The sequence below is a fragment of the Hibiscus syriacus genome, unplaced genomic scaffold, assembly GCF_006381635.1.
Source record: "Hibiscus syriacus cultivar Baekdansim isolate YM2019G1 unplaced genomic scaffold, ASM638163v2 tig00001980_pilon, whole genome shotgun sequence".
In the NCBI taxonomy this organism is placed as follows: Eukaryota; Viridiplantae; Streptophyta; class Magnoliopsida; order Malvales; family Malvaceae; genus Hibiscus; species Hibiscus syriacus.
This window is the reverse complement of record NW_024061902.1, coordinates 685,845-699,504: the sequence shown is the minus strand read 5'-3', so window position 1 is coordinate 699,504 and position 13,660 is coordinate 685,845. Positions and strand designations below refer to the sequence as shown.

Here is a 13,660-nt window from a genome sequence, read left to right as displayed (position 1 = left end):
CGTCACTTATATTTATCACCAGTTTTGAACATGTTACAAGCATAATTGGGAGATTAAGTCTCTTAGCATTTAATCCCCTATCTCTTAGCTTTCCAATGCATTTTGAATCGTGTCAATCCGATACTGGAAGCTTGAGATATTCACAGATTACCGAAGACAGTACAGGCTGGAAATAAATACGGGATTTACAACTAAATTAATCATTCCAGCACATTTAATTTAAATACTTGCTTATTATCTTCTTTGCACATGTAGGCACGTCAAAACAGCCTGGATAAGCATTATAAAGACATAAATAAGTCCATGATTGGAGGAGACAAAGAAACCAGCTGAAATCAGACCCATACTTTGCTGACTATATTATCACTCACGTATGTTGGAGGGAACCCATAATGTTGCACATGTTTCCAGCATTTATTTGCACCAGAATATTATCCATCAAAACAGTCCATGTGCGTATGCTCCTTTCCACTACCCAACCATGTGCGTGAACCAACTAAGCAATTATTTGAAGGATCATACGTGCTGATCATCCAAGGAGACATATACTTTGAAAACAGCCCATGTGCTTGGCACTAAGCTGGATGATGCTTCCACTTAAGCATCAATTTGAAGGAACGTGAGTATTACCTGGCCATGAAGAGTTGTCTCCATTTTACACCGAATCATCACTTGAATTCATGGAGAATTATGAACTGGAATGTATTATTTGTTAGACGTAATAGCTGGCCAAAAACACTATGTGTTATTCGGCTAAGCATTTGAAACAGATTAAATAAGCTTGTAATTTCATTTTGGAGGGGGACTTTTGATAAATTAAAACTTTGTGAGTTATTCTCTCAAATTGGTTCTTCTTAGAACTATTTTCTTGACATTTCAAGATTGTTCTTGTTGTGTTAAGTTTGTGATACTTAGGGTTCTTAGATTACTATCTAAAGGGTCCAAGTCCTTGAACATTGGACGTATAAGGTTCGGGTTTATACTCTTTAGTATAGGTTCTTCCTTGTTCTTTGTTATTATCCAATTTCCAGCATCCTAAATTCCATTACCTCATCTATCAATTATTATTCCTTATTCAAATTTCGTTCATATCCATATCCATATAACCCCAACATCATCCTTACTATCAAGTGAGTTTGCTGCCGAGGAATTGCTTACTTCGTTCTAGATCCGGTACAATCGAAGAGGTCCTCAATCGACGGACTGACCCGTATCATATGGTATCAGAGCAAAGGCGAACCAAGTAAGAAATTCATCTTGAAAATTCAAAAAAAAAAAAAATCCGAAAATTCAAAAAAAAAAAAAAAAAGAAATTCTGGTCTTGAGCTGAAGAGAAATGCTATGATGCTTTGAGCTTTTATTCAATCCAAAACGCAACATCTTTGATTGTATTGGTGACAGTCTCGTTGTAAGCATTTCTTTGTAGTAAGTTTACTAATCACTTTCATTTTTTTTTCTTTCTTTAATTTCCTTTGAATTTTAGCCTTCCTTTCATTATTTTCCCAGTTACCATTAACTTTTGTTGTTTCCTTTAAGCCGATACACTTGACAGATTCTTGAAAGATCGAATTTAGTTTGTAAAAGAACTGACTACGAGGGAACGAGTGGAAAAGGCACATTGAGTGTGTGAGATTAGAAGGGGAGACAGAAAGAGCCATTAAAAGTTTCTCCCGAGTGTAAACACGAGTGTTGAGTGACATTTTAATTATTTTTTTTAGTGAATTCGTGAGATCTATTTTTCATTTTTTTTAATTACTAATAATGTCTTGCACTTCTAGAGACAATTCTCATTTTTCAGGAGGTGACGATGGTCATGCACCAAACTTGGAAATACAAGCCATGACACAAGAGATAAGGAGTTTGTTTCGAAAGCATCTCGACCCAATCTCAAGAAAATTGGACCAAATTATAGAACGACGTTCTTGTTCACAAACGCGTCCAACGAAGATCAATACACAACTAAAAAGGAGAGACGACACTCAATCCTTTTCTAGTTCTACACCTAATTGCAGTAGAAGATCTTACAAAGAGGATCCCAATTTTCGAAACAATGCCAAAAGCTCAACGCTAAGAGAGCCAAGGAATTTTTCATGTTTCAATCCAGAAAATCTAGCTCGTCTTCAAGAGTGTGTTGACAATCTCGTCAAAGAAACACAATTGCAAAGACAACTAGAAAAAGGAAGTGTTTGCAAAAAAGAAGAAGAAATGAGAGTTGAAAAAGAAATTGAGAGCATTGAGAGTGAAAATGAGCACATTGAAAAACAAGAGTGTGGCATTGACGAGATAGTTAAAGAAAAGCATGAAAGTGAGGGAAAAGAAAGTGAAGAGTTGGAAAATTTGTTTTCTACTAACCAATCTTTTCTTCCTACTTATCCTCTTGATTTGCAGGTTATTCCAAAGTCCATACCATGGCAAATTTATGGATCACATTTACCCATTGAAGTTCCAAAGGTTGTAGCTTTTGGTAATTCCCAAAACATGCCTCTTGATGTTTCAAAGGCTATACCACTTGAAGTTTCAAAAGGAACATCACGTGAAGAGCCAAAAGTTGTGATCATTGAGGCTCCAAGTACATTACAACATTTGAAGAAAATTCAACAACCAATGGAGTTTTTCATCATCAAGCAACCAACACCCATCAAACAACCACCTTGGTTTGCTATTAATATTCATCTTGTTAATAGTTTTTCATTTACTAACTTTAATTTATTTTACAGCAATTTGATTCACTTAAGCAGTGTTATCCAACCAATTTATGATGACAATAATATTTGTCATTTTGACTTTGATTGGTACATCAAATCCATCCACCACGACGGTGTTGAACAAACATTGTGTCCCCTCAATGAAATACGCAAAGATACCATATTTGAAGTCAAGAGGTTGGACAATTCATGTGGATCATCTATTGGGGAAAAGCATGAGGAATTAATCCTTCCAACATCAAGAAGGTCTTCAATGACGAACCACTTCGATTTGAGGACAAATCGCTCTAAAGAAAGGGAGGATGATGTGATCATGCCAAGGACCAAATGTTTTCAACACATGATCACTTCAAGGACGTTCTACCTTGTTAACTCTGATGGAGTTCTTCCTTATTTCATTATCTATTTACTTATTTATGCATTAGATGTCATGTTAGTATAGCTATGCATATCATGTTTTTAATAAGTTCAACAACTCATTTTAAGCATGTTATTATCTCATACTAGTTTGCATACATATCATTCATGTAGCTAATTTGCATTCATCTTAGTTCCTAGGTTTTAAATAAGTTCACGTGTTGTTTATGTTTAAACATTCACATAATAGCATGATCATCATTTGTTATGCATAACATCATGGTTAGTTAATTCACATGTTTCATCATTTGATTTGCATAAACAACATATTTACCATTTGTTTAGCATGTTTCACGTGCACCCACATTCATATAATAACATGTTCATCATTTGATTACATAACAGCAAGTTTAGTTGCTTTCACGTGCACCCACAATCACTTTTCAGCATGTTTCTTTTTATTATCATTCATGTGCACTCATTTTAGTTTTAATATTTAATTATTTTTAGTTATTATATCATGCATGTTAGCTCATAATAACACATACATGCACAGCAGCAAGATATTTGATTCATTCCAGTGGACAGTTCACGTCACTTATATTTATCACCAGTTTTGAACATGTTACAAGCATAATTGGGAGATTAAGTCTCTTAGCATTTAATCCCCTATCTCTTAGCTTTCCAATGCATTTTGAATCGTGTCAATCCGATACTGGAAGCTTGAGATATTCACAGATTACCGAAGACAGTACAGGCTGGAAATAAATACGGGATTTACAACTAAATTAATCATTCCAGCACATTTAATTTAAATACTTGCTTATTATCTTCTTTGCACATGTAGGCACGTCAAAACAGCCTGGATAAGCATTATAAAGACATAAATAAGTCCATGATTGGAGGAGACAAAGAAACCAGCTGAAATCAGACCCATACTTTGCTGACTATATTATCACTCACGTATGTTGGAGGGAACCCATAATGTTGCACATGTTTCCAGCATTTATTTGCACCAGAATATTATCCATCAAAACAGTCCATGTGCGTATGCTCCTTTCCACTACCCAACCATGTGCGTGAACCAACTAAGCAATTATTTGAAGGATCATACGTGCTGATCATCCAAGGAGACATATACTTTGAAAACAGCCCATGTGCTTGGCACTAAGCTGGATGATGCTTCCACTTAAGCATCAATTTGAAGGAACGTGAGTATTACCTGGCCATGAAGAGTTGTCTCCATTTTACACCGAATCATCACTTGAATTCATGGAGAATTATGAACTGGAATGTATTATTTGTTAGACGTAATAGCTGGCCAAAAACACTATGTGTTATTCGGCTAAGCATTTGAAACAGATTAAATAAGCTTGTAATTTCATTTTGGAGGGGGACTTTTGATAAATTAAAACTTTGTGAGTTATTCTCTCAAATTGGTTCTTCTTAGAACTATTTTCTTGACATTTCAAGATTGTTCTTGTTGTGTTAAGTTTGTGATACTTAGGGTTCTTAGATTACTATCTAAAGGGTCCAAGTCCTTGAACATTGGACGTATAAGGTTCGGGTTTATACTCTTTAGTATAGGTTCTTCCTTGTTCTTTGTTATTATCCAATTTCCAGCATCCTAAATTCCATTACCTCATCTATCAATTATTATTCCTTATTCAAATTTCGTTCATATCCATATCCATATAACCCCAACATCATCCTTACTATCAAGTGAGTTTGCTGCCGAGGAATTGCTTACTTCGTTCTAGATCCGGTACAATCGAAGAGGTCCTCAATCGACGGACTGACCCGTATCAACTAATATAAAGTAAATTCAATATAAGGATGTTCAAGAGTACTCCCTTTGTAGGTGAAAACGTGCTTGCATCATCCCCCTTCTTTAGGGCGATTTATCCTCAAATCGAGTTCATTCTGTCCTTGCAAAGCTTCACGTCTTCTTGCTAAAAGAAAGCATCCTTTGAACGTTTGTGTTCTTCTATTAGGTATCCTTTCATAAGATTTCCCTTTAGGTGTCTTTCTTTGGAATATGATTTACCAACAGGTACCTTTTGAGAGTGATCTTCCTTTAAGGATATCCCTTTTGGAAGTGACCTTTCACGTGGTTGGTCCTGAAAAGTGAGGAGAGAAGAGGTTTCAAATGAAGAGTTACTTTTCTTTTGGCGATTAAGTCCCTTGGTGAAGAGTTGTGACTTTAAATTCCAACCATCACCAATTTTCATAGGAGACTCTTCATTTTCCAGCCTTGAACCATCATGTTTCTCTATGAAGAAGTTTGGTGTCATGTTTCGTTCCTCTTTATTCTTCTTTGGGGTTTTGTCCTTGCGCCATGCTTGTACACTCTTTTGCATATGCATCTGATCTTGTTGTACCACTTTTGGCATCAAAGGCATCATGGTTACCTTGAGTCCATCATGCTTAAAAATGTATTGATTGTGATAAGAATCATGAATGGCCCTTTTGTCATACTGCCATGGTCTTCCAAGTAAGATGTGGCTAGCATGCATAGGAACAATGTCACAAAGCACCACGTCCTTGTACCTACCAACTGAAAAATGAATAAGAACCTGTTTGGTAACGTTTAACTCACCTCCTTTATTGAGCCATTTAAGTTTATATGGAGTGGGATGCTTTGATGTTGCCAAACCAAGTTTTTCAACCATAAGAGTGCTGGCTACGTTTGTGCAACTCTCTCCATCGATGATCATTGTACAAACCTTGTCCTTGACATGGCATCTTGTATAGAAAATATTATTTCTTTGAATATCCTCTTGGGATGTTTGTGATTGTAGGCACCTTTCAAAACAAGCATCTCACCATGATCAGCATTTTCTTCAGTTTCTTCATCTTGTATTGTTTAAGGTTCCTCGTAAAAAATAGGCTCGTCAGAATCCGATACAATATCTCCATTGTCAAGTACCATTATGGCATTTCGGTTGGGACATTAACTAGAAATATGTCCTTTCCATAAACATTTGAAACATTTGATGTCTCTGGACCTCTCGAAAGTATTGATTTGCTTTTCTTTACCCTTACTAGATTTGCCCACTTGTTTGGTCTTGGTAACTTCTATATGATCCTTTGCTTGTGTTGGAATTGGTTTCCTAAAGGTAATAGGCTCTTGCTTCCATTTGGTGGTCGGACTTGGACTGCTCCTATTGTAGAATTTCCTTTTGAGTTGTCTTTCAATTTTCATGGCCACATGTACCATCTCTTCAATCTTTACATAATGCTAAAGTTCAATAAGGTTAGCAATATCAGGATTTAGGCCAGATAAAAACCTTGCCATGGTTGCTTCTCGGTCTTCATCAACATTGGCTCGGATCATGGCTATCTCTATTTCTTTGAAATAATCTTCAACGCTCTTAATTCCTTGTTTCAGATTTTGTAGTTTATGGTAAAGATCTCAGTGATAGTGAGTAGGCACAAACCTTTTCCTCATAATGGGTTTCATTTCTTCCCACGTATTGATGGGGCGTTCACCATTTCATCTTCTTGAACTCACCAATTGGTCCCACCAAACTAAGGCATAGTCCACGAATTACATAGCAGCAAGCCTGACCTTCTTTTGCTCCGTATAATTTTGGCATTCAAAAATGTGTTCGATCTTGATTACCCAATCAAGATAGGCTTCAGGATCAGTTTATCCTTGAAATGGAGGAATGGTCACTTTGATGTTGCTGAAGTTGTCATTCTAATTTCGATGAGCATCTCTTTGTGCTACTGATGTTAGTTTTCAGCCTCTTCTTCGAATTCTTCTTCAATTCTAGGTCGATTTACTCTTCGGTTGCCTAAAGATGCTTCAAATTAATCCATATGATCATGCAAAGGCTCCAATTCTAATTTAAGTAATTTGGCCATCTCATGCATAATTGCTTGAGTTTGTAAATTAGGGGCTTCTCTTTCGGGGGTTCGTCCTGGACTTCGAGACATGGTTAGTGAAATAAGAAAATAATAAAATGTATAAAAGACCTTACCAGAATGTACTCTCACAAAGCCTCATGAGTCACTCCAAGGAAAACTTGAATGTCACTCAATCTGCTCGTGTTTGCACTCTAGGACTTTAATGGCTTTTATTTGTACTCTTCTGATCTCACACACGCTCTAGCCTTTTTTTCCTCTCGATTCTCTTGTCCCAAGTTCAAGAGGACTTTACTCAAAACTGTATCTAGTAAATTTTTACTTGTTTGGCATCGGCTGCAAAAAGAGTTAGTAGGAATGGAAAGCAAAATATAATTGAAAGGGTGGCTTAGAAAATAGAAAGAAGAGAAACAAAAGGGGTTACTTACACAAGTCACTTCACAACCTTCTATCACCACAATCAATTTAAAAGGCTTACTTAAATGGCTTGGTGATGAGAATTGTTGATGGGTGCTTCAACTTTCTTTCTTTCTTTTCTTTTTCTTTTTGTTCTTTTGGAGTGCTTGACTTTTCTTCTTTTGGAGTGCTTGACTTTTTCTTTGCTAATTTTTTTTATTTTCTTTCACTTGCACTTCTTCTTGTATTTTTCTTTTTGTTGTTGTCGCACGTTGCTTTCTTCCACCAAAGCTCTGATTACCGCTTGATGTAAGGCACTTGTGCCTCTTCAATTGATTGTGGATCTAGGAAGGAAGCAAAACAACCTGCACAAGTGAATGGCTCAAAAAGAGATGGTTAAAGGTGGTAAACGTATAGGTGATTAGGTAGGCTATTTAAATAATAAACGGTGGAAGTGGAAGATGGTTGATATGGCTATGGTTATGGTGATGAAACAAAGGGATGGTAGTGTGGATAGTATCTTGAAGAAGTCTCAAAGAAGAACCAATGCTATAGAGAGCAAAGACCCAGACTTTATATTGCTTCTTCAAGGGGTGGTATTAAGGACTTTGACCCACTAGTTATAAGAACTAGGAACCAGAAGTATTAAGGAGAAAAGGGGGTTTGATGCCACAAGTATTAAAATACTTGATAAGTTGATAAAAGTCACCAGGACTTAAGAAAGAGAATAATCTCACTTATATTAATCAAAAAGGCCTGATTACAAATGATATATGCTTTTCTATTTATAGGAAATAGAGAGGCATGGCCGAATAGTTACAAGGGGATTCGACCAGTGATGTAAGGTGATCTACAGGATTTCCTTGAATTATAAGCTTGGCTGCAACATAGATAAGAAAAGGAAAATGATTAATAAAGGAAGATTAATGAAATGATAAAGATAAGGAATGAAATAAAATAAATAAAGGATAGAGATGGTTGTGGAATTGATGGTCTTGATGGATGAAGATGATGGTGTTGATGATGAAATGGAGATGGTGTTGTTGTTGTATCTCAAACACGCCAAAGAAGAAATAATGCTAAGGAGCACAATCCCAGACTTCACAAACTTGTTTGAGGGGTGGTGATAGTGTCTTCAACCCACTAGATATTAATCTAGGAATTTAGGAATCAGGATGGAAGGAAAGACGCCACAAGTATATGAATTATACTTGGTTAATCAATAAAGTTCACAAAGAACTTTGAAGAGAAATAACTCACAAGAGTAATTTTTATATATGAGATGAGATGAGTACAAATGATGGCAAGCCACTCTATTTATAGGAAATGAGAGGGCTTGGCCGAATGGTTACATGATGTTTCGGCTAGATACATGACTTTATGAAGATACATAATGCTTTAAAATGAAAGAACATGTCTATAGGCTTGGTGTTGGTTCGGCTATCCCTTCATAAAGGGACTTGATGATTCGGCTAAGGATAGAAAGGCATCTCTCTTGACCGAATGGGCATGCTTGTTCATCTTGGCGCCATTTGCTCCTCTTTGGCCGAATGATGATGTGCCTCCTCATGTTGGCGCCACATGCTCTCATGTGAATAGCATGTGTTGTGGTCGAATATGTATGAAGCTTTATATCATGTCCCATGGTGATTTAAGCCTCCAATAATTACAAGGTCTTCATCAGCATGCTCTTAAGATGTAAAGGCATCTTCATGGGCAGCAACATTCATGAAAGGTCACAATGTTTGAGAAAGGTAACCCTTCATGTTTGAGTTACTTATGGTGTGAATGAGCTAAAGTTGAGCTGGCCATAGGTGACTTGTAGCATGGTGAACATTATGACAGCTCCTTGTGAAAAGGTACCTCTTGAGGTGGCAACTATTCGCGAAAAGGTACGATTTCACAAATTTTGACTTATGACATATTTGAAGTGTCCTAAGTGGTGATGATGATGGTACAGTTCCCCAGCTGAAATGAGGTCATCTTGTAGCTCAAATCTTCAGTTCAATCCAGCTATGAGCTCATGGCCTCTAGACCACTTTTCACCAATTTGCTGCTTATGCTTTCTTAATCGTTCCCATGTAAGTATTCTTGCTGTTGCATGCTTCATTTAGCTCTAATGTAGCTCACAAGTATTGGCCGAATGCACCTATATATTAAACAACCTATTATCTAATGGTTCTTTCTCATTAAAAGATTTAAAAACATTAAGGCACTTATGAGAAAGTACTTCCCTGAATTGTTTTGCCTTTGCACGAGTGATAGGTCCTTTAGGCATGTCTTCAGGATCCATTTGTGTTGTTGTGATCACATCATCCTCCCCTTCTTTTGATCGATTTGTCCTCAAATCATCGTTGTCTTCAAAATAGAGAAAGATCTGAAATATTAAAAGTTGCACTTACATTGTATTCACCAGGTAAATCCAATTTGTAGGCATTATCATTGATCTTTTTGATGATTTGGAATGATTCATCTCCTCTTGGTAACAACTAGGATTTCCTTTGGGAAGGAAAACATTCTTTTTTGAAATGCACCCACACCCAATCACATTCCTCCAATTTTAGTTGCTTGCGTCCCTTATTCGCTTGTTGTTCATATTGCCTTGTTTGTTTTACTATATTGTCTCGAACTTGCTGATGAAGTTTCTTAATGAACTCAGCTTTGTTCTTGCCATCTTTGTTGACCAAGTGTTCTTGAGGCAGAGGAAGAAGATCTAGAGGTGTCAAGGGGTTAAATCCATATACTACCTCAAATGGTGGCATCTTAGTCGTTGAATGGACTGCCCAATTATATGCAAACTCAACTTGTGGTAAGCATTCCTCCCAAGCTTTGATGTTCTTTTTGATGATAGATCTCAACAATGTTGATAATACTCGATTCACCACTTCGGTTTGCCCACCCATTTGAGGGTGGCATGTTGTGGAGAATAGCAATTTTGTTCCAATCTTACTCCATAATGTCCTCCAGAAATGGCTAAGAAATTTGACATCTCTATCGGAGACTATGGTTCTTGGAACACCATGTAATATCACAATTTCTTTAAAGAACAAGTTGGCCACATGCGTTGCATCGTCTGTCTTGTGGCATGGTATGAAATGTGCCATCTTGGAAAAATGATCAACCACAACAAATATTGAGTCTCGTCCATTCTTTTTCTTGGTAGTCCCATCACAAAGTCTATTGATATATCAACCCATGGTGCTTGAGGGATAGGTAAAGGCATGTAAAGTCCATGAGGCATAACTTTTGAATTTTCCTTTTTGCAAGTGACACATCTCTGACATACCCTTTCAACGTCTCTATTCATTTTAGGCGAATGGAGGTGTTGTTTCAAAATCTTCAATGTTTTACTGACTCCAAAATGACCCATGAGACCTCCTTCATGTGCTTCTCGAACAAGCACTTCTCGAAGAGACCCTTGAGGAATGCATAGACGCCCTTCTTTGAATAGATATCATTCGTGCCTATAAAACTTTTCATATGCACCTTTCTCACAAGACTTATACTTCTCTTCAAAGTGATGGTCAGTAGCATAACAATCCTTAATATATGAAAACCCAATTAACTTTGAATCAAGAGCATTAAGGAGTACATACCTTCTGGAGAGAGCACCGGCTACAATGTTTTCTTTACCTTTCTTGTAATGAATAACGTAAGGAAAAGATTCCAAAAACTCCACCCATTTGGCATGTCGCTTGTTTAACTTGTGTTGGCCTTTGATATGCTTCAAAGCTTCATGGTCGATGTATATGATGAATTCCTTTGGTAGGAGATAATGTTGCCAAACTTCAAGTGCCCTTATGAGAGAATACATCTCTTTGTCATAAGTTGGATAGTTTAGCAGGCACCATTCAACTTTTCACTAAAATATGCAATGGGTCGTCCTTCTTGAGTTAAAACAGCCCCAATTCCAATTCCAGAAGCATCACATTCCACTTCAAAAGTCTTATCAAAGTTAGGTAATGCAAGTAAAGGTGCCTTGGTTAAACATTTCTTCATTTCTTTGAAGGCATCTTCTTGTTCTTTGCCCCATGAAAAGATAGAATTCTTTTTAATGATCCCTGTTAAGAGGGCGACAAAAGAACTAAAATTAGGCACAAACCTTCTGTAAAAACTTGCAAGACCATGAAAACTTCGGACTTGACTAATTGAAGTAGGCGTAGGCCACTCTTAAATGGCTTTGATCTTTTCAGGATCAACTTCAAGTCCCTGTGAACTTACAATAAAGCCTAAGAATGTTAAACTATTAGTGCAAAAGACACATTTATTTATATTTGGATAAAGTTTTCCCTTTTGAAGGGTTTCAAGGACATACCTCAAGTGTTGCACATGGGATTCCAAATTAGGACTATAAACCAGAATATCATCAAAATAAACCACACAAAACTTACCGATGAATGGACGGAGTACATGATTCATTAACTTCATGAAGGTGCTTGGTGCATTCGTTAAACCGAAAGGCATCACCATCCATTCATACAATCCTTGCTTTATTTTGAATGCGGTCTTTCATTCGTCTCCTTCTCGCATTCTGATTTGATGATATCCACTCTTTAAATCAATTTTAGAGAACATAGTGGCTCCACTTAATTCATCCAACATATCATCAAGTCTTGGTATAGGATGTCGGTATTTGATGGTAATTTGATTGATAGCACGTCAATCTACACATTCTCCATGAACCATCCTTTTTGGGTACAATTAACACCAGAACAACACATGGGCTTAAACTCTCTCGTATGTATCCCTTGTCCATCAATTCTTTAACTTGTTTATGAAGTTCTTTGGTTTCTTCAGGGTTACTTCTATATGCTGGTCTGTTTGGTATGGATTCACCGGGAATAAAGTCAATTTGATGATCGATCCCTCTAATAGGTGGCAATCCACTAGGGATATCTTCTGGGAATAACTCTTGAAATTCCTACAATAAAGATGAAATAGAAAAAGGCAAGCCTTCTGGAATGTTAGTCAAAATTAAGATTTCCTTGTACCTAAGTACAATTAGAGCTTTGTAGGATAACAAATGTTTCCTAATGTCTTTTCCTCCAGCATATATGTTCATTTTCGTTGGTTCCTCCTCCTTGATAGATTTGAAAACTTCAATGGTTTTCTTCAAAGTGTCTTGATCTTCAGAAACTTGATTAGGTGAAAGAGGAGTCAAAATGAAGTTCTTTTCATTATGATAGAAAGAGTACCGATTGGCGAAACCATCATGGATAGCCTTCTTATCAAATTGCCAAGGCCTCCCTAGGAGTATATGGCACGCATTCATTGGAATGACATCACAAAGGACTTGGTCTTGGTATTTCCTAATTGAAAAGGATATGTTGACTTGTTTGGTGACTTTAACTTCTCCCCCATCATTTAGCCATTGTAGCTTGTATGGTGTAGGATGTTTTATGGTCTTGAGTCCAATTTTAGCCACCATTAAAGTGCTTGCAACATTGGTATAACTTCCTCCATCGATAATCATGAAACAAACTTTGTTGTTTACATGACATCTAGTGTGAAAAATGTTCTCTCTTTGGTTATCCTCCATGGACTGAATATTCAAGGCTCTTTTCGCTAAAACAATTTGTCCTAAAACATGAGACATTGTTAGTAGATAAATAAATCAAAAAGTAAACCTTACCAGCACACTCACAAAGCCTCTCAAAATTCACTCCAAAGAAATAATAAGATCACTCCACTCAACACTCATGTTTACTCTCGGGAATATAATTATGGCTTTTAACAATTGTCCTTCTGATCTCACTCTCTCAATATCCTTTTTCCACTCAATTTCTCTTGCTAAGTCCTTTGAGGAACTTACTCAAGATTATAACAAGTTAATTCTTTCCTTGTGTGCGTCGGCTGCAAATAATGTTAGGGTAGGAAGAATAGAAGAAATGGAAAGGTAGAAGAAAGGATTCAAGGTATTAAAAGAAGGAAATGGTTGAAGACAAAGAAAATGAAAGGATTGAAAAAGGAAGAGGTGACTTACAATTCAAGAAACAACACTTACTGCAACCTTTCTCAAGAAACAACACTTACTGCAACCTTTCTCAAGAAACAATAAGGTTATCTTCTCTTAGTGTAGTTTGGCCTCTTTGATGTTCTTGTAATGGTAGAGCACTTTTCCTTGGCTTGCTTTCTCTTTTTAAATTTATTTTTCTTTTCTTTTCTTTTTTTTCTGATTTTTTTCTGATTTTTGTCTTTTCTTTTCTTTTTGCACTCCAATTTTGTTGAAGGAGTCTTTTCTCTTTTGAATTTCTTTTTGCTTTGCACGTCAATGACACTTTTATTGTCAATCCAACTATGCTCTGATTACCGCTTGATGTAAGGTGATCTAC

General features: G+C 36.7%; 1 protein-coding gene across 2 annotated transcripts; it reads left to right on the top strand.

The window, feature by feature from the left end:
• The first annotated feature begins 1,249 nt into the window (after positions 1–1,249).
• On the top strand, positions 1,250–4,730 carry LOC120137285. Of its 2 annotated transcripts, none has more exons than XM_039153082.1 (2): positions 1,250–1,425; positions 1,799–4,730. In XM_039153082.1, exon 2 carries the CDS (start codon positions 1,840–1,842, stop codon positions 3,145–3,147), a length of 1,308 nt encoding a protein of 435 aa, XP_039009013.1. In that variant the 5' UTR covers positions 1,250–1,425; positions 1,799–1,839; the 3' UTR covers positions 3,148–4,730. The 2 variants fall into 2 exon arrangements, with proteins under 2 accessions (XP_039009013.1, XP_039009007.1); XM_039153076.1 differs by having other exon boundaries at positions 1,779–4,730.
• The last annotated feature ends 8,930 nt before the right edge of the window (positions 4,731–13,660 follow it).

Excerpts from the sequence above, each read along its gene's own strand:
- LOC120137285 (XM_039153082.1), top strand. The coding sequence starts at position 1,840 with ATGACACAAGAGATAAGGAGTTTGTTTCGAAAGCATCTCGACCCAATC.